Source organism: Tetrao urogallus (genome assembly GCF_951394365.1).
Source record: "Tetrao urogallus genome assembly, chromosome: 7".
In the NCBI taxonomy this organism is placed as follows: domain Eukaryota; kingdom Metazoa; phylum Chordata; class Aves; order Galliformes; family Phasianidae; genus Tetrao; species Tetrao urogallus.
In genome coordinates this window covers 31,014,057-31,035,746 of record NC_136820.1, presented here as the reverse complement: position 1 = coordinate 31,035,746, position 21,690 = coordinate 31,014,057, and the positions used below count along the sequence as shown (strand labels likewise).

Genomic DNA, 21,690 nt, shown 5'->3' with positions numbered 1-21,690 from the left:
AATAAAACCTGATTCCAGTACTGTCTTTTAAATCCAATGTGAAAAGAATACATAAGATTCGTATGTATATGAGATCTTTATAAAGCTACAACTGCTCGAGAACATTTTGTGAATGTAGTTTCATTAGTGTTCATCATCTTAGAGCCGCCCTACGCCAGAAAGTAATCAAAAGGAGATGGTCTGAATTATTATTGAGAACTGATTTTTTACTTAAAAATAGCAGGATGGTTATGTAAGCATTCTGCAGAGACTTTGAGTTTAAATACTGGCAATTTCAAACTCATCGACAGCTCTTCTGATGTTGTAGTTTCAGCTAACTTTCCTTATATTGTTATTCCCTCGCAATCCACCTGTATTTTTAGAATAAAAGTAAAGACTTAAAAATCAGTGTCTGTACTGCTTGCCCTGATCTGTGTCCTAATTCTGAGAGGTTTTTTTGTCTTTTTTTTTTTTTTTTTTGTTATCCTATAGTATTAAACAATCTATTTTGGCTGGGTAGGTTGAATGCTATAGGCCTTAAGAAGAAAAAAATCAGATTACACATAGGTAAGATTCATCTTTCATTGTCATACAATTTTCTTGATATAATCTTACCATTGTTTCTCTGTTTTTTGTCATACAATTTTCTTGATATAATCTTACCATTGTTTCTCTGTTTTATCAGTTTTTGTCTGAAGGGTAAGGGATTGGATGGCACCTTTCCAGCTGTCATAGATTACACACCCTACCTGAAGTTCATCGAAAGGTACTCTTGATCTCTACATTGTTTTTTTAATTAACAAAGTGAAAGTTTTGTGCCATACTGGTCTTCGTGATTTTCATTTTGCATTCAGAATCCTATTCCTATCTAAATATAAGCTTGTATCCTCGTTTACTTTCGGAAAAAAAAAAATTCCAAAATGCATGTAAACAGTGAATGACTTCTATGTTTTTATAGGATAAATAATTTGATAAAATGTTATAATCCTATTAAGTCTTAAGATTTTTGAGTAGAAGAAATTAGACTACTAAAAAAACCTAGTAAATATCTGTTAATGTACTGAAAAGCATAGTTATGAAGGAAGGTTTCAGATGGGTATTGGAATAAATTAAAATGTTCATCTTTGAGACAGATGTCTGAATTCTGTGGCACGTGTTGATTCTGGATGATGGGGAGATTTTAACACTGAAGCTGCATGCTATTGAGGGATATTCTTATGTTCTGTGGAATAACTGGCGCATGGTTTTCACAGTAACCATAACTCATTTAAATTTATTGTTTTAAACATAACCACTTACATATTTTCTGTATTTTTACTTTTAGTACAGTCTGTGTTCAGATACTACTCTTTGCCCTGAAATCATGAAGGAAAGGTTAAGTCATTGCTTCCTTAGGCAGCGTATTGTATTACATTAATCCTTTATATTCCAGGAGAGTATCCTGCATACATTTGTCTGACTTACCTAAGACACCAGTCTGAGACTCAACTAATATAAGTAAATTTTGTAAAGCATTCAGATGACTTTACAAATAAAGGTTAAAACAGAAGTTGTGCTTGGTTTTTCCCCATTGTTAGTGGTTTACAGAGCTTCAGATATCTTTAGCAACTGTGGTGTTTTAATTTCAAGTTGAATTTGCATTTTAACATAGGTTTTCACTTGGCTAATAAGTATGATTCTTTAGTTCTGACAGCATCAGCAGTGATGAAGAAGAGCTGAGAACACTGGGCAGTAGTGGCAGTGAAGGCAGTACTCCAGAGAACATTGGTTCTGTCATCGTGGATGAACACAGTTGGTACAACAAATGCAAAAGGGTAGAGCAGAAGTACCGCCTCGCGTTGGAACAGAAGGTAAGAGATTCGTTTTCTGTGGGGGAGATGGAGCCAAATCTGATCACCAAACAACTGGTAACATAGCCATTTAAGCAAAGGCTGAAAAATAATGTTAAATATTATTTAGCTCCTTGTAGGTGGTCTTAAGTGTAATGTCATTGCTCAGCAGTTTGAGGGAAGGGAGGTCTGGGGAGAGGGAAGAAAAGAGTAACAATTCAGGGACCAGCTTCTAACGTAGAGGCTTTGGCGGCTTCTTTTTCCAGTCTTACAGGTAATGTATCTCAGTAACTGTTGTGAGTTTGAAGTGAACTTGATTGCTCGCGGGGTTTCCCTCTTCTTTAGAAGTTCACCATTTATGTTTATTAATGCTCATCATATCCCAGCTGAAGACTTTTATTATGGTAATAACCTTAAACAATTAGTTCAACAGTAAACAAAATGATTGGCAAAGTAATCTGTCCCAGAATGAAATGCGTAATTATCTTCTCAGTAATACTGAGATAAATTTTCAAATGTTTGTAGTTTTAAGACCTGCTTCAAGCTGCAGTGAGAAAGGAAAGAATGTGTTCTGTATTTGATTTGAGTAGCTTATGTGACATACTGAGTGTTGCTACAGAAAGCAAAGGTAGGTTCTCCCTCCATCCCTCAGAAAACTCTTAAGTTATAGGTGAAGAGGAATTGCAATTATGGACACGCTTTCTCAGTATGGTTAGCATTTCAGTACATTTAAGAAGCAAAATGTTTGTCGGTGAATTATAGTAGCATATTGAAATTATAGATACAAATGGTGTATTAGCTAACAGCATAAAGGAGAATAATTCATCGTCAACAAAGATGGAAGGAAAGGAAAAGAAAGGGAAAAGCAAAATAAAAATTGAAAGAGAAGACAATGTTAGACAAATGGTTAATGTTTTTAAGTAACTTTGTGGTTTTAGTATTTTTTTTTCATAGTGTCACAATTTGGTTTTCTTCAAATACTCAACACAGTAAACATATGAAATCTGAAACTATATAGGGATGCCTGGAGGTGTAATTATTTCCATTAGTTTAGGGAATTACAAAATTGCCTCTCTGCCTTTCTAGTTCCTATTGTTCTGGAGAGGAAAAAAAAAAAAGAGGATCAGAAGATATCTAGAATGATTCTTCTAGCAATTGAGAACTCAGTATGTTAACTGTGGTAATCTCTGATCAAAGTCAGAGAACATGCATGGCTAATGTGCTTAATAAAGTAACTATTTCAAAGGCCAGATCCCAGCTCCAATTCAGTCACGTACGTATTTAAATTATGTTTGGCCATGGTCTTGGCCTGGGGCAGCTAGCATTCTCACACATAACTTCAGGTCACCACTTGTGAACTAGTGTTTGCCAGTGATCATTCCCAACAAACAGTCTGACTTCAGACATGGTCATTTGGAACTTGAGTTTTAGTATAGCTGTAGCCATACTGACACAGTGTGCCTGAGAAGGAATGCTGCATATGTTCAGATTATTAGGATAAATGTAGCTATGGATTGCTTAAGGTCAGTGCTAATACAAAATGGGCAGAATTAGAGTTGGGTTACTATAATGCATGTGAGAGAACCTAGTTAAAGTTTTTCTGAGTAAAAGTGAGTAAGTTAGACTTACTGTGAGATGGTAGATGTGGGCTGTACCTTTTAAAGCCATAAGAAGAACAAAAACGAATTAAAACGCTGATGCACTTACACTCTGTAATACTCTCTTGGCCAACCCGTATCAGCTGAAGAACTTTCTGAAGCTGGTATGGTTTCTTTAATAACCTGGGATGTATCGAGTATCCCCTTGATCCCACACAAGTTTTTAGCATTAAAACTTCTTTTCTTTTGGCAGGGTGCTCTGCATGTCTACCATCTGTAGTGTGAAAAGCCACCTCCTTTTCCATCTATTGATTTTGGCTTAGTAGCTTCATTTGATGGTGTGTAGCTCTTGTATTTCAAAAAATGAACAGTCAGTTCCTTCCTGCCCTCTCCATGCCACCCTGGAAATAGGATGAGTTTGTCTTTTCCAAGTTGTCTTTTGTCCAGATTAATGAGTCATAGTTGACACATTTTGTTAATTATGTGGAAAGTCTCCCTTCCTTATTTTGGAATGGTATAAGCTGTTCCCATTTGTGTAGTAAGCTCATAAATTCTTTGTGTGCTGTTTATACTGGAGTTTTATATACTTTCACTGGTGGGGTGACACATCTCAGGTCATTATTGATGCAGGTATTTACTGTTAATGTTATTGTGTTACTGATGCTTCGCATCTAAAATCTTCATTAAATGTTTGTTTGACATTTCTGCGAGGCAGGGAACTTAAGTATGCCCTAGTGTACCTGTAAATACATTCAAAGCACTACTTACTTGGAGTATGACTAGAACTGCCCCAAATCTTTCGTATTACCAGCTGGAAAACTGATATAAATGCATGTTGCACCTATACATAGCCAATATTCCTAGAAGTGACCTTTGCCAGTTTTCCTACTTTATGCTTTCATGCAGATGAGTCTTCACTTTGATTACTTTCTTCTCTGTTATTTTAACATACAGTGTGACATTGCAGCTTTCTATCCCAAGAATGAGGCTTTCAGAGCAACTGGATTTTCTATAATAATTCGGGATCCCTTTCATTAAATGTACAGCTTTACAGATAAAGTGTAGATATACTTTTTTCTCTTCTTTTTTTTTTTTTTTTTGTTGAGTCCTGATTTTTTTTTTTCTTGTGCTAGTGATGGCTCTGTGCATTTTTCATGCATATGCAAGTTTCATGTTTGTGGCATTACTGTCTTACTGATTCACCCACCATTCTTGAAACATGGGTAAGAACTTGATTCTCTCAATATTGATTAAGAAACGTCCTACGAATCTTAAGTCAATTTACTGATCAGAGTAACATTTATACAGTTCTGTTTATTTATTTTAAACCAGAAAAACATGAACATACATAAGGAAAACTTCTCTGCTTGAATGTTCTTTAAAGCTTTCTAACACTTTTATTTCCAGGGTTATCTTGAGGAGCTGGTACGACTCAGAGAAAACCAGCTATCTGAATCTGTCTCACAGAATAAACTGCTCCTACAAAGAATTGAAGATATGGATCTAGCCCATAAAATGGAGAAGGAACAGCTGGAATATATCATTATGGAACTGCAAGACCAGTTGTAAGTTAGTATAATGGAAAAACATTGTGAAAGCAGAATTAGTAAACGTATTTAATTCGAATTTAAGTATACAGTAGGAAGAACTTCTGATCCTGTGGAAATGAGTCAAACTTAAAGAAATTAATGTATCTCAGCTTTTATTTTTCTTCTGACAATTCTTATACTCAGAATTGCCTCCCTTGAAAAAATGTGTTTGTGTAAGTCTGAATAACTGTGAACTTTTTTCTGCAAATCTAAAATTGATTAGACTAAACTTTCTTACATTTTTGACACATTTTTCTGAAATGTTCTTCATATTTCATTAATTCCAGCTTTTTGGCTACTCTTTAAAAAAAAAATGACATTATTAGAAATAACTTCCTTTTGAATATTGGTTTTAAAAAGTTAAGCAGGGAGCAGGGAGGCAGGAGAGGGCAAAGAACTACTTATTTTCTTTCTTTATATGGGTTCTATTTTATCTGAGTAGGTCTTGCACATGGTAGAAGTTCATCTGGTAATCCTAAAAATATTCTTAATTGATGAGTTACTTGCATTTAATGCAATGCAAAAGACTCAAATAACAAAACAAGTCTTAAAACGTTTTAATAGTAAAGGTAACTCTTAATATGTTAAGTGTTCAAGTGTCTTGCACCCCTTAGGTAGGACATCCTGACAGCCCTGTCTTGTTTCTGATAGTTGACAACTCACGATACACTTCTTTGACCTGCCTGAGTACGTCTGAGCGTCAGGCAGAAGTGTTACTGGGAGGGAGAAGTGAGCTCACTTCAACCCACTTTATTTGGAAGTTTTGAATACTTCTTTTTAGCTGGGCTGTGTGCAATTGGACTGTTGTATAGACATCAATCTTTTGGCTTTAATTTTGGTTGCTGGCTTTTGTATGTAAAGGCTTAAATTGTGGAGCAGCTTCTGTTGTATCTTGACAGCGTGTTGTTGTATGGCTGTTTTGAGATGCTGTAGTCAGGAGCCTGGACTACACTGGATATCTGGGGGGGAGCTTTTTTGCACTGTTATCACCATGAGTGTTGAGTGCCTGTCAGATGAACCCTTCTTAAACTGTGTTAGGAACTGATGGCTCCTTATGTGGGAGAGGAAAGGGGGAAGGAACAGTAGCTGGTTTCTAATGGTGAAAAACAGTCCTAATTAACATCTTGTAATTGTTCTTCTATACTTGTATTTTGTTTGCTTTATGTTTTATTTTATTCTATTCTTGACCAAGGACGAAGTGCTGACCTTGCAGCAAAGTATCTTCTTTCTCTAATGTATCTGGACTAATGCATGAGTTTTAGCCAATTGTTTTCTATGGTCAGGCTTTTTTAGCACTGATGGAATTTCATTCCTAGTCTTTTGCTCTCCTACCATTTGTAGCCTTTTGAAGTCATGAATGTATTCTGTAGTCTCTGGATTCTTTACCAGCAGCCTAGAGCAAGTTTGGGATTGTGATTCTGTCAGAGGCACATAACATTAATGTTTGTAAAACATTGGGGATCTGATTTAGGATTGTTTTCTGTGTAATTGAATTTATTGTAAATAAACATTCTATATTTTCTTTTTATTGTCGCTATTCTATTCCACTGGCTGTTGTTAAAGTAGAAAATTCTACTATGGATTTTTTCTTGAGCATTTATTGATATTTCCAAACTGCTGTTTTAAAGGCATGCAAGTCAAAATGTTTTACATACATTTTCAACAAACTAATGGATTTGGGCAGCCTCTGAGGTTCTGTTTATGTCTGCTTCTGAAAAATAAAAGGAAGGGGGAACTTTCTTGGCAGCGTGGGTTCTTATTGTTGCTGACCTGGAAATGAGATGATGCTGGTGGTCAACAAGGCCTCAGCTTATAAATTAAATTACCTACAGAAAAGCTTTTCCATATTTATGCTTAATAAGGGAAAGTGGAATATATATGGGAAGGAGAGACTGAAGCAACTTAGAAATCATTTCTGTCTCAACAGCCACTATGAGAAAATTAAGAATACTGAAAACTGTAGAACATTGACATTGACTCAGAAGTTTGAGGATTCAAACTACAATAAACAAATTTTAATCTAATTAAAAGCTACTTTATGATGATTTTTGGAAAACAGTGAATCTGAAAATTTCTCTTGTTATTCATGGGAGGAAAAAAAAAATGTATCTCACTTAACCAGATTTCTTAACAATATGCCCAGCCATCCGGGGATTGACTATATCCCTTTGCTGGCAGTTGTTTGATGGCAAATCAGGTTAGAACAGTGGAGCTGCATTAGGCCACCTGATTGTCAGTCAGACCTGTTTAAACAAATCTATACCTGATCAAGAACAGCTTCATCTTTTACCACACTCTCTGCAGATTAAGGGATTTGCCAAGTGATTGTCAACTGTAATAAGGGCAGTGAGGTATATATATATTCTGGCTTTCATTTGCTTTCTTGAGAAATGTTTGCTGTTGCTGTTGCAGTAAGGGGGATTAATTTTATGATTCTGTCACTTCTAAAAGTTTCCAAAGCATGGGACAAATGTGATTTTGAAGATATTGACTGTCAAATGTAAATACACATTTCTAGCTGTGGTTTGGGATTCATTAGAGCTTAATTTGGTTGTACCTGTGACCCAGCTGCCTCTTAGTGCCGAAGTTGCAATCTGTACTTCTGCATCACACTGTTGAGTTGGTTTGCTGTTCATTTAGTGGCCCAGTAAACAGTACTCTGTTTGCACATGGTGATTGCTTATATCAATTTGAAACAAGCCCATTCTGCCATTACTGGGCACTTCTTGCAGTTCATCATTAGAAAACAGTGCTTTTGGCTGTGGTCTTCTATAAAAATAGTGTCTTTTTTTACAATTGAGGTGGAGCAGTTCTTAAAGCCAGTGCTTAAAAGTAACAACTCACAGGAGGACAGCCAAGAGAAGCCTCTGAGCAATGGAATGTCTAACTGAAGAAAACATTTTTATTTTCCTAACATTCAAAATGCAGTGGCAGAGAGATTGATTCATCAGGAAATTGGATTCTGGAATAATCAAAATTGCAAAGGAGTCCATTTCTTCATCCTCTGATATCCTGTGAAGAACTCTTGGATGCATCTTGGAGCAGCGATCTCCAGACTTGTTTGGATCGCACACCCCATCAGTCACAGGACTGACTGGGCAATTCTGGAACTGTTTGCACACAGCAACCTTTCTTCTAACTTACACTCTACCTTTATCTGCAGCAAGATTTCCCAGCTGATCTGTGCTACTTTATAGGTTTAAGTTGATTCTGTATCTGAAGTTGATATTTATACGTTAAGCATTGATGTGTAATTACAAAAGGGATTTCATCAATTTACTGAACAGTGACTCATCTCCTGGATAGTGACTCATCAATGTTATAAAACCTAATCACTTTAACAAAGAAAATGTTTTAAAATAGAATCCTAAGGAAAGCAGAAAGCATTATATATGAAGGCAAAAACCCTCAACTTAAAGGATGTATTTCTTTTTCTTCTACGGTGATTTTTGTTCAAATGACGAGAGATTTGTGTAATGTTTACTAACATGGATTTTCTCATAATAGATTTATCAGGTGTTCAGGCTGCTGTGCCTGGTGTAAGACCCCTTTTCAGTATTTGTTAATTTACACATACTGAAAACGTATTCCTCAGTTTGCACTGAGTTACTCTTTTTTTTTTTTTTTTTTTTTTTTTTGGCTCTGTTTCTTCCAGTACCACTGTCTTGTTCAAGTGCTTTGTAGAGAGAACAACACTGAAGGAAACTCTTTTGTGGTGATTGTTGTTCTGTCTTTGATTATGGCACAAATAAGAAATTAAATTGTAGGGTCACTCACATTTTATATTATGCAATTACACAGACAAACTTAATATGTTTTAGCAGATCTTAAAGTTAGGTGTCCTTAATTTTTCTAGCTGTTACTTAGGAATTATTCAGTCTTTCAAGGCCCAGATAATGTCTGTACTCCATTTGTAATATTTTAATATACTAGACTATAATATAGATCCAGCAATGCAGGTCCTACCTGGATGATAATATATGTATCTATGTAAGATAGTAAACCACAGTTTAGTTGCAATCCTGAAAGGCTATTTGCAACCGTGAAAGCCTTTAATTACAGCGAATACTCTGTACCCTTCTGTGGTACACAGCCTACCACACTGCTGTTTTCTAGGCATTAACTTGTAGAGTACTCTTAACGATTTCCAAAGACAATTAATGCCCCGTATAGTTGAAAACTTGCTTATGATGGTTGTGTCTGTGCTTTTCATCAGTTGGTCAACATTGTTTGTGTTGGAGAGCATCAGGAAAGCTGCCACAAGTGTTTGGCCCAGGGCAGGGATGGGAGGGTCACGCGTGAAGGCACGAGGCTGTAGAGATGTGGGCTCTGCCTCTGCTGTCAAGACCAAAGCAGATGGAAGCTTGTCCAAGGAAATAGAAGCAGAAGAGTCTGAGCAAAGGTTTGGAAATTTAACCTGTGGCTTGTGTCCCCTTGTGAATAGAACTTAAAACATGCCGTGCCTGGCTCTGTAATCCTCCCTGAAAAGCTAAATCTTCTTGAGAAATAGGAAAGCCTGACTCTTCTTTAGGACTCTTACCCTCATTTTTAGATAGTCCTCTTGTAAAGCTTTTCTGCTTTATGAGAAACTGATTTCCTCAACTTCGTAAGTACAGTAAATCCAATTTGTTACAGCTGCTTTATTTTCTCACTGAAAGGAACTGGGAGATTAGAATTTAATGTTTGATCTCCTTGCTGACTTTCTTTCCTAGAATATCAAAGTTGAGTGCTAATCCTTTGCTTTTAACCTTCCACGAGTCCTTACTGTCAGACCATAGTTCCTGTTACCCACTTCCATGTGTGGTGCGTCCCGTATGTTGTCTGTCTCCCGCAGGTTTGCAGCATCACTTCTCAAGCCTCAGTATTGCAGTCTGCTCTGTTTTCAGATCCTCGTTTACACAGCTTGTACTCTTTTTTTAATAACTTCTTTGAAACATAGCTTATAAAAAAAAAAATATTTCGTATTTCAACAGATGATGCAACTCTTATTTTTGCAGCGTGTTTTGGTTTGGTTTTGTGGAATTCTTTGTTTTAAAGTTTGGTGCGTTATTGTACGCCTGCTCCGCTTCACAAAGGTGCGGGTAGGGAGCAGGCAGGTCCTGTTTGGAGTGAGGTGGGAACCAGAAGACAGGGAGTTTCCTTTTGGCTTGAAAGTGTAGGTAGGAAAAGGTCAGCTGGGTGTGGTGCATGGGCAGACTCCTGCAATTCACGTAGAGAGGAGACAGAGCAAAGAACAGAGTCACAGCCAAGCCTCGGAGGACAGAGGATGTGCTATTCTTAGCGCCCAGAGGGATTGCGTGGGGCTCTTGCGCAGCAGGAAGCCAGAAGTTTCTGGGTTGATAGCAACTATGCAAGATAGAGAAGACAGAGTGGGCTTTATTTTTAAATCTCCATATTTTAACATCTGATTCTGAACTTCTGGGTTTGAAAAAGATTTATATTAAAATACTTTAAAAAATTGAAGGCTTTTTATATTATTGGTATCGTTAAGCTTTGTTGGTTTATTTGTAGCAAATGCTGACTGATTCCAAAGTGAAAAATATCCATTTTAGTAAGGATAGCCTCCTATGGCTGCACTTCTGTGGGTAAAGGCATTGTCATTAAAGTGGCGTGGCAGGAAAGCTGTAAGTTAGAAAGGCATTTGCACTTCACACATTCCAAATTCCTGAATTTTTATCCAGTGTAGAATTCTAAGTTTGTGAGCAGGGGGAAGTAAGGCCTTCCAAACTATTAATGAATAGTGTTGAACCTCTCAGGGTCACAGGGCAATTCTTTTGCTACAGATCCATATTCTGGTAGGAGAGCATATTGTGCAGATTGTGGATTTTTTTTTTCTTTGTTAATGTTACCTGAACTGTAGCCAGTAATGCTGCAGAAGAACCTGTACAAGAAATATCAATATTTTCATGTTTTAATTCCCTTCCAAATACAACTCCAAAGAATTATCCAAACTAGGGGTCTAGAGTACATGAATGTGAGACTTTGATTTTATAAAAGGCTTGAAATAATTTGATACTCGCAGTGTGCACAAACAGGATAGGTAGCATCAGCTAAAAACGGGCTAAACCAATTTAATGCGTAACCATTAGTCCTTAAGTATGATAACAGGGACTGAATTTGATCTCTGTGTGCTTTACCCATTTATATAAATAATCTTGCATTACTGTTTGCTTCTGAGATTCCAATTTTTCTTGCTTCATTTCTTAGCCCTCATTCATTTCCTAGAGGTTTGCTTCTAAAAACTGATAGGAAAAGTTAGTATTTTGTAGTGCTTGTGCATTGCTGTGTAATTGCTGTGGACTTTGAAACTCCATCATGCTGTTGTTTTGGTTGTGGGTTTGTTTGTAGCTTGGTAGCCATTTGAGTACCTACCAGGAAGATCATGCTGGATTTGTTGTTAATATTATTTAATTTTATTTTGTTTAAAAAATACATACATTGAAAGTAAGTCAGTATCCATATATTTGCTTGTTTCCTTTTCAAAGGAATTCATCTGTGGATAGGTAGTTTGTCTTTATGTAACTGATGTGGAAAAATATATCCCTACAGTTCACTGAACAGCAAATTCCATTTGAGAGGTTATTTACAAAAGGCAAATTTTATAATCTGTCAAAAAAAATAGCTGTTTTCTAGGAGTCCTCCATTTCACAACACAGAAATGAGCTGGTAGTTGAAGAATGGAATTAAAAGCTCTCCTGAACTTTTTCAATAGTTTGGTTGCAATTCAAGTTCAGTACTTTTTTTTTTTTGCTTTCTGTCAGACAGTTGCTTGGGTTGTGCCTGTCCTCCTCCTCCAAAGGAGTCAGGCTGGGTTATTTGTGCAAGGACAGCTGTGGTATTTCTGTGAGCACACTCAAACTGAGGCACTGTTGTGTGTTTCGATCCATTCTGGATGATGTCTGGACTCTGAAATAACATTTCTGCTGTAATTAGATTAGAGGTCAAGAGCCAAGCTCAGGTAGTTCTCAATGTAAGTTTGTCAGAGGAGGCACTCCAAGGGTCAAGGAGATCAAAAGCTCTATGAAATCGCTGACAGTAATTTTATTACTGGAGGATTTCTTTCAAGATCACAAGGAGATGAGAAAGGACTAAAAAGATTGGTGAAGAAGCATCGAGGGGATCTCTTCTGTGGCACAACTAGTACTGTTGCTGTTAACACACAAAGATCTGTTGGCCAGTCAGAAGCAGGAAGAAAACTGGTGTGGTAGGACATGCCTGCTTTTTTTTCCACTGCAGCGGCTGCCATTAGAAAGTCTGCTGGGAACTAGCTGCTCTGGAGGCAGATTTGGGGAGTACTGTGTCTGTGCACAGGGCACACACCTAAGGGAGTTGATATTTTGCAGCATCAAAATCCACTGGTAAGTAACTCATTTTCATACCTGCTGATCTAATTTCTCAAAGTCCAACGACATACCAGTCCAGACATCTCGCTGTCATGCTGCAGTACTGACAGTTTGAGAGTTCCCTTTTATTTTAGAGTTGCTCTTACAGATTTTGGTTATGTTCATGTATGCTATCAATTTGAGTTTGCATTCCATGTTTCCTGTCCTAAATAAAAGTTTTAAAGCTTGTTCTTTCTTATTCAAATGCTTTTATTTTTTAAGCTTTTATTTTCACTTTTACTTTTCACTACTCAGGTAGTTCTTGAACTGGAGCATTCATCTGATATAATTCCCTTTCTTAGGGAATTAGTCTGTTTCGTTTATTTCCTGTCTTCATCTGCTGGTAGGAGGGCAAATTGCCAACTGGACTGGCATTTTCTGGATTTGGAGAAATTAAACTTGCAGGTAAGAAATTACTGGTTTTTCTTAGGTATAACTGAAAACAGAACTGAGTTGTTTATGAAACAATAAAAAAAATCTATTTAATAAATAAGTCTATTTAATAAATTTACAGTGAGGTGAATCCAAATTTGATGATCCAGGGAAAATCTTGCTGAAATGAGTTGAAAATTCTAGTTGGTGACCACGATGAGTCTTTTCTATATTACCTTGATTTACACTTGAGATTATTTCTTATTTGTGTTTAAATTACCAGGGGTAATACTGGTACAGATAGAAAGAAATCAAAGGTAAACACCTTTCTGTATCATTTCCATTTTGCACTTAGTCCTCTTCTCCCCCCTATGAATAAACAAATCAGGTTTTGTTTTAAGCTGCAGAGGTGTTAGATGTGTTAAGTGAGGGGGGTCATTTCATATCTTCTGGAGAAGGAGCTGCCAAAAGCAATGTTAGTGCAGGCAGAACGTTTGTGGCTTTAGCTGATGAGTTAAATGTATTTTAAATGTTTCTTTCAAAAAGAAACCCAAAAAGCACTACCAACAGAAACAAACCTGACCATAGTGAGTGATCCGTTCTCTCAGCTCCTGCGTGTTCTGATTTTATCAGAACAGCAGAACAGGTGGCATACAGTGGAGCATGGTTGTAGATGAACTGTAATTTGTTGGCTGCATTTTATTATTGCATGTGTACCACAGATAATGATATTCTGCCCATCCTTAGGAAATCATTTCAGAACTGTAAGTTATGAAATAAACATCTCAAGATAATCAAAGTTGAGTAAATCAGTGAGTAAATATTCTGGAGAGCACCTTACTAAGGCACGATGTGTGAATGCTGTTGGAGGAGATGTTCATCAGGAGATTTCACTGATATCTTTTCCCTACTCCTTAAACAAATAAAAAGTCAAAAGCACATGGAGGTGTTTGCTTCTCTAAGTAGAGAAGATGCCAATGAGTGGATGGAGGAAAATAAGTTCACAAGCATTCACAGACGATAATTTTTTCATGGCCAAACTAGCTGATGTACCATAAATCAGTTTAAGCCCTCTGCTCTCTTAATAAATTCTCACACATTCCCTCCCTACTGTACACCATACTTTCTGCACTCCGTGGTCTCATCATGTCTATCCTCTGTTCAGCCACATCTCCCGTGCTGCCTTTCATTCGTTCAGACAATCATGCGATCTGTTATTGATATGCACTGGAACAACTTCGTGGCTGAGCTGATTGTATTTAGAAGCCATTGTTCATCACTTCTTTTTGACTTCCAATTTTTCAATTTCCGGTCTGACGAAAAGGGGCTTAACAGCTTGTTATAGATGCTTGTTTGCTTGCTTACTCTAAAAATTGGTCCTATTTCCTTCTCTTTTAATGTCTTTAAAACCCTTTTGTTTCCTTGTTCTTTTCCTCTTCCCTTTTTTGAACTTACCTACTTGCACTTCTCTGTTTAAATATCTTATCCAAACCATATCTTAAGTCATCACAGCTACAAAGTCACTAACAATAGAAGAGTATTTTATTGAATTTTAAGATTGAATTTTGTTTAAAATCAGATCTGTATATTCAATCTTCACTATTATTCTTATAATATTTTATGGATTTTGTTCCATGTAAGTGGTGCTTATGAGTTATGATAAAATACTTCTTATAAAACCTCTGCTTGGAAACTTGCTTTCTTAGTCTACAGGCATTCAAGCCACTCTGGTTTTCAGCTGGTGTGGGAGGTTAGCAACAGCTGGTGCTCCTTACCAGTGGCTCATTCTGTGCAGCAGAGGTGGTAGGGTAAAAGTTGCTGTACATACACAGTCCCAGTTCAGTGTCTTTTACTGCATTTACCTGCTTTCACTAGCATTCTATATAGAATATCAGATCGGCATCATTGTGTTTGTGAACTTTTGTTGCCTGTTTGCCACAGATTTGAAGTATTTCCCTATCAAGATCCAAGGAGTTCCTTTGTGTGTGTGTGTAAATAACAGAAAATACTAAGTCTGCACTTTATTCTTGAGTGTTTTGTGAAATATATAAATTTAACTGATATTCCTATGAAATCTTTATTCTGATTTTTCCTCAGAAGGCTTTTATACACCAAACTTATGTTGCTATACTGTCAGATGTACAAGTTTCAATAGCAGTATCCTTTTTACTGCCCAGCTGTTCAGTCAGCATGCAGAGGAAAGCTCCCAGTCTTCATTGCAGTCATGGTGATTATTAAGAAAAGCTATACTTCAGCCACTGAAGTATTGCAGCCCGGAGCTGATCAGCACCAGTTACAGTGCTTGCTTTTGGAGAAACGGTGCTGCTGTAGACATTCAGTCTGCATTGCATAAATTGTCTTTTGAGGCCTGTTCCAGAATGGCTCATTTTACCAATACGTAGGGTAGGGCAGTGCTCAGTGCAGTTGTGTCATTTTTCACTTTGAGCATTTTGGCATTTGCATGCTTGTTTCCACTAAAACTCAATCGGATTTCCTTCCTTTTTAATTTGTGTGGTAAACACTTTTGTGTCCATTTCTTCTCCTTTTTGAAAGCCTGTGTGATACCTCGTGATGACTGAGCTTTAAGATAATGTAAGCTGTGCAGTTTAATGCTTTGACTCTTAGAAGTCTGGTTAATATGTGTGAATTGTAGGTGCCTTTCTTTATCTTTGGAGAACAACTGTTTGCAGGCTATTAACAAGGCTTTGCTGCAGCTAAATCTTACTGTGCTTTAAAAACGACTGTGAGAAGGCAGACATCTAAATAACTTACAAGGTTGAAAGAATGGATGGGCTCAAATGGCACCTGCTATGAATACTTTCTCTTACTACTTATCGCCTTATTGCTTTTTTGTGAAAGCTACGTACTGTGGTGAGGCTGATTTTGTATATTCAAAATTATTTTTACATGTAAAATAATATAACAAGAGAAGAGAGAGTTCTGTATCCAACTTGCTGCCTATTTCCCTGCCATGCAGAAAGGATGAAATTACTGTAGCATGAAGGTTTGTGGGACAAGCCCGAGTATAGAAGCCCATGTAAAATACAGAAGCTCCGCTATTACCAACTTGCCTGCACATGTGTGCTTTGTTCTCCTTGCTCAGCATATTTATTTGTTCAGAACTTAACGCTGCTGCTGTGTTGTGTGGTAATAACACAGAGGAGTTGCCCGGATGGGAATTCACAAGTACATGTTCATGTGTATGAGTTTTGTTAGTTACTGTGTGTGTAGCTGTTAATATAAACAGGGTGTCTTCCACTGAAAAGTGGGCAAGTCCTTCTGGGTGAGGAGGTCGTATAGACAGACCAGCTAGCAAACCTCGTCATCACTTGATTTGCTTTCCTCAAACCTTTAACAATCCCATGTAGCTCCAGGTACCCTGTGGGATTAGGGAAATACCCAGGGAAGTGAGTAGCACACAGGATGTTTGAGATTTTGGAGGGCAGCAGGCCATGGAAGTGGTTCTTCTATATATGCCTTAGACAGCAGAATGTGAGGGATGTCCCAAGGAGGAAAATGTATTGTTTACTTGAGTGAAGGCTGAGGGAATTCATCGTCTTGAGAAAAACTTCCTGAACATAGTGTTGTTTACTCTGTTCCTTGAACAGCTTCTCTTGCAAAATTGCTGTCTATCTGCCTCCTTTTTCGAATTCAGTAACTAAAGATTACTTGATGAACTTATTATTGTTTCACCTTGTTTTTAGGGGTATTTTGGCTCTTTGTGTAGGATTATGTCTCCTTACCGAATGATGTTCATGTCTATAAACAGTTCAAATACCACAAGAGTAAAAGCTCCATTGTAAAAATAAATATACTGATAGTAATACTCATGAATCCATTCAGTGTACACGTATGATCAACAGATCTTCAACTTGCTGTGCAGGTTGGTATTTCAGATACAACATCATATTTGGCTTTCAACTGAGTGCACTCAGTATGGAGATACAGTTACACAGGTTGTGTACTTTAGGGCACGGATACTCAAAGGTTGTTAAGCAGCTTTGTACTGTTGCCTGGTAATTTCCCAGTTTGGTGATTTATGGGTAAATAAGCAATATTACTTGTGTTTCTGAAGTTATGCTACTACACAAGCATAGCTTGGAGGTTGCCTTATGCTACTGGAAAAAGGCTGGCATTGTCTTGAAGCCTGAAGAACTGTGTACTTTCCTTATTTCTGTATGATTTTTAGCAGGTGATTTCTGATGTTAGTGTACTAGCTGCCTCATTTCCAAAACTTCAGGAAACTAATCTGCTTTGTGAGAATAAGAGGCAAAACTAATTTGAATTGTAAGGTACTTCTGTTAATGCCTTTTCAGTAATTTAGAAACAGAGTTCACTAAAAGCTGTAAGGTGGCACAAAGCAGAATTATTACATGTTGTATTTTACCTGGAAGCTTGTAACAAAGTCAGTACGTCTGGTGTTCTCTTCATTCTGCAGAAATATTTATTTGGGAGTGGGGAGAAGGCAGGTTGCATTTCAAATGCCCTAAAAATTGGAGTAAAGAACACAAAGTTCTGATCGTTGGGCTGCAAAGTAGAGTCATAGAATGGGAAGGAATGGAAGGACCCTATAAATCATCTATTCCAGCCATCCTGCCGTGGGGGGAAAAAGTTGGTCTGTTAATTACCATCTTCCCGGCAGAAAGCATTTTTAAAATGCTACTGCTTTTTTTTTTAATACTATTTAATACTTTTATTTAATACTGTTTTAATATTATTTAATCTTTTTCTGTTACTAAGTTGCTTCTGAAAACTGCAGTCTGTCATTTTATTTTTTATTTTTTAAGTAGAACCTTGACTTGGGCATTTAGTAGGTATGCTGAGATCTACTGTTTCCTATGTTTGCAGGACTGTGCTAAAGAATAATGACTTGAGATCAAGACAAGAATTGACTACTCACCTCACCAATCAGTGGCCTTCCCCAGGAGCTCTGGATGTCAATGCTGTTGCCTTGGACACTCTACTCTATAGGAAGCACAATCAGCAATGGGATGAGTAAGCTGAATTGTTTGACTTGCCTTCAAAGAAACAGAGAAACTGAAAATGATACATTTCCCTTAGCATACTCTTAAGCATATCCTACAGGAATAGCAAGTTACGGTGCACAAGGATCAGCTAGCATAAAAATTGTTTCTCTCACCATAAAAATTTCCTTCCTTTGAATTAATTAAAAAAAAAAAACAAAACACAAACAAAAAACCCCTTGCTTTAGAAAATAAGTGTTTTAGAAAACACAGAAGAGTTATTAAGAAAAGAATGATTTTTTTTGTTATTTATTAAAAAAAACTTCTAAAGATAAATATTTCTATTGAGATCATTAGGTGTGTTGATATTAAAAATTATTATTTATTTTACAGGAAAAGTTTTCAAAGTTTGGACCAACTTTCAGCAGACGTCAGCCTTTCTCAAACCTCTCTGGATCCAGGTCACTCACAGGACGGAAAGCAGGATGGAATAAACTTGTTAAACGAAGGTATGAGATGCATCTTCGGTCTGGGACATTGGACTGCATATTTTCTCCATTATTATGCAATTTTTTTCAGTTTCTCTAAGGGCCATTGTTAACTTCCAAATAAGTTTGCATTTATCACGTCTGTTCCTTGACTCCCAATAATTATAGGACTTTGTGCTGTATTGAAGGCCAAGCTTCAAATGTGTTTCTTCTCCATCTCAGAACCTGAGAAAGGCGTCTTCCTCCTATAGCTAAATGAAATATTTAAAGTTACTTTTTCCCTTTTCTGGATTGTCCCAGTGGTGATCCCATTCTGCTCCTCTTTCAAAAGAGAAAACTTAAAGGAACATGCTGTGGGCAGTGCTAATATAGAAATGCAATACACTGTCCCTTTCAAAATCTGTGTGTATACAAAGTTTACCTGCTCCATCTAGTGGGCAATTGTGAAAAGCAGAGAAATGCTTGGAGAAGTTGTGGAACAGCAGTATTTCGGGCACAGAAGTGAAATTGCTCTAAGAAATTTCCTGTATCTCACAAGATACCAAATTCATGCAGACATTTACTTGTTCATAACTTTTGACTTTAAAAATACTATGAATGCAAACTGATTCAGTTCTGATTCCAGTTCTAATCCTATTCAGTTGTATTCAGAATTAGCACTGGGGTACTGATGATGCATTAGTGAAATCATTTCCATTTAGTGTACTCAACTAAAGCCAGTGCTTGAATTAGTGTCTTCTGAGCCTCTCTTTGTGGGAGGCTGACTACAGCCCAGTCAGTGATGCAGAGGTAGGAATCTCTATTCCACATCAGTGGGGAAGGTTGGAATTAATGATGTCTGAGTGCATTTGTGAGGTATGTATGTGCTGAAGCAGTAACATATAATTCATACTAACTTAAACAAAACTTTTTTTTTTTTTTTTTTTTGTTCCTTCATTTTTTCGTGTTCAGATCATCTTTAGCTGTGATGATTAGCTTAATTCTTGTTTTTTTTTAACAGGAAAGGAGGACACTCCGTCACTGCTTGGTCTTTGTGGTTCTCTTACTTCAGTGGCAAGCTATAAATCTCTCACAAGTCTGAAATCAAGTGAATATCTTGCAAGTCCCACGACAGAGATGACAAGTCCAGGCTTAACACCATCTTGAGATGCACGCAAGCAGGAAGGACTTTATGTTGTATGCATTTGGTTTATGTTCCACAATATGACTTCCAATGAAGACTGCTAGTTCAAAGGCAAAAATAAGCTGCTTTATTTTTTCTTCTCGTGGTTACCTGTTTAATTCTCCAAGTTTTCATTCCAGCTTTTCTTCCCCCCGAGGGCTTTTTCAAATTTCCTGCTTTAGTCCTGAATTGTTTTAACTCTTGGTCAGGTACAGGACACGCATTCTGATGCTTCTGACTGATTTTTAAAATGAAGCACTTGGAAATCAGTCTCCTACTTAACTGCCACAACCTTTGTTTCTCCTTGCAGTGGTTATCAGCCTGGTTCTACTATAGCCTGGTGCTTCTCTTCAGTGCTCTAAAGATCAACTCTTGCAGAAGAGACAGGAAAACCTAAAGCCAGTCTTTGTAGGCAAATAAATATTTTACTTAAAAATCCATATTTTCATCTGTGTGTGTTGCATAGGACCTCAAATAGCGTATTTAACCTATCAAGAGCTCTTCTCAAGTTGATTCAGTGTTAGATTTTGCATTCCTATTAGCATCATGGCAGTAATGAGACAGCTGAATCACACTGAAGAACCACACTGAAGCACTCTTAGTAATTCTTAAAGTTGCATGACAGTAACAAATGTAAGTTGATCATCTAAGTCAAGCATACTTAGCAAATTGTAAATATTGAGGAAGCTTGCCAAATTTCAAGCTTTTGAGTGACCTGGCTTACAGATAATTTAATATTATATGAGAAATTTCTTGGCTTATTGGTCTTACTGGAAAAAGAGGGACTGAGGAAGGTTAGCTCCTTGCAAAGTTTGGCTCATATTTATTGGCAAGATTACAGTTACAGTTGGTTTGCCTCTTGTAATGGTACCTTGGCACTACTACAACAGTCTGGTCATTGTAAGGTGGGCTGGAAAGAAAGAGCATTCGCTCTCACCTTTACAAAAATCACTGAAAACATTCAGCTAAGCAGAGTGAAAAAGGGGAAACAAAGGCAATGTAATGACAGTATTCTCATGCTAAGGGTTGTTCTCATTTCTGTAGTAGTGCAGTAGGTATTTTCCTTGATTAGGTAATACAGCAGAACTTACTTAGGTCAGTTTTCTCAAATTATTTGCCATTGATTTAAATTACTGATACAAACAGCCTGTAACATTTTTTTAAATGAAACTAACTTTCCAGATTAGTCTACAGTTTCAAAGTTTGCAAACTAATTTTTGAATTGCAAACTATATTCTTAATTCTTTGTAAGATATAATGGATCCTTTATCTAAGAATTTTGCTAATCAAGGTAATGCTTCTCAATATGATTAGTAACTTTTTAAACAAATCTTAAGTGCATGTAAGTATGTTGTATTTATAAGTGCTAGGGAAAATGCTTTTTTTGTGCCAAAGAAGTTTCATAAATTGTTTACATGATAGTTGCAATACAAGACAGATTTTCAATTGCTTACTCTCAGATGTTTACAGTATGTCACTACACTGTATGGTTTTAGTTGGTTTGCCTCTTGTAATGGTACCTTGGCACTACCACAATAATCTTCTCGTTGTAGGGTGGGCTTGAAAGAAAAAGAATTCACTCTCACCTTTACTAAAACTGACAGCATGAGCCTCACGCTTAGAGAGGCTGAAGTCTCTGTAACTTGAGGCACTGCTGGATTTTGCTGCGTGTGGTTCAAGCTGTATCTGCTGAGCTCTAGCCCATGGTGCTGGAGGTTACTGTGTCCATGGAGAAAACAAGGGTGGAGGCCAATCCTACAGGAAATTTTACAGCGGCTTAGCAAAATCCTACAGGCCTTATTTTTTTTAATCCCTCATGAAACCATTCAATTAATTTCTCTGTAACGAACTCAGAATATCACATCCTTTCACACACTGTCAGAATGTCCATTCCTTCTTGTAACTGTTTTTGGTTGTTACGCTTAAGTACCTGTTCTCTCCTGGTAGTTGAGTAACATTAAATACTGATTTATAAGTTAAAGAGTGCATGTCTACTGTGAATACAATACAAGGGAATCCAGATTCCAAAGTTAACATCCTCCATCGAGGTGTAGTGATTTAATCAGTCTTGTTTGCTGTTAAATGCTTCTCCCACTTCATCAGTGTTTTGGAGGGGACTATGATCATGATCTTCAGTCATGTTAGCTGATGGCTCTTTTCTTGGAGCTACTGGTGTGAAATTCACGTGTCATTTAACTGAAGTCTTTTATGTAGTCTGACACTGCTGTGAGTTTCTGGGTGTCATTTTGTGCATGGGAAATCAGTTGTGTGTCTTTCTCAGTTTTAAACATTAATCATTTTTCAGAAAAAAAAACCACACTGAAAAA

General features: G+C 37.0%; 1 protein-coding gene across 3 annotated transcripts in view; it reads left to right on the top strand.

Annotated features, from left to right (window-relative positions):
- The window catches only part of RUNDC3B (RUN domain containing 3B), a gene marked incomplete at both ends in the record, with an annotated part of 38,603 nt that extends 19,256 nt beyond the window's left edge, over nucleotides 1-19,347 (top strand). Inside the window, 6 exons of one of the 3 annotated variants that reach the window (XM_079538329.1) lie at nucleotides 665-745; nucleotides 1,664-1,829; nucleotides 4,814-4,971; nucleotides 17,598-17,744; nucleotides 18,107-18,222; nucleotides 19,202-19,347. In XM_079538329.1, coding sequence (XP_079394455.1) covers nucleotides 665-745; nucleotides 1,664-1,829; nucleotides 4,814-4,971; nucleotides 17,598-17,744; nucleotides 18,107-18,222; nucleotides 19,202-19,347 — 814 coding nt within the window. The remainder of the gene's footprint in view (nucleotides 1-664; nucleotides 746-1,663; nucleotides 1,830-4,813; nucleotides 4,972-17,597; nucleotides 17,745-18,106; nucleotides 18,223-19,201) is intronic. The other 2 variants (XM_079538327.1, XM_079538328.1) reach the window with 2 other exon arrangements.
- Nucleotides 19,348-21,690: the final 2,343 nt, after the last annotated feature.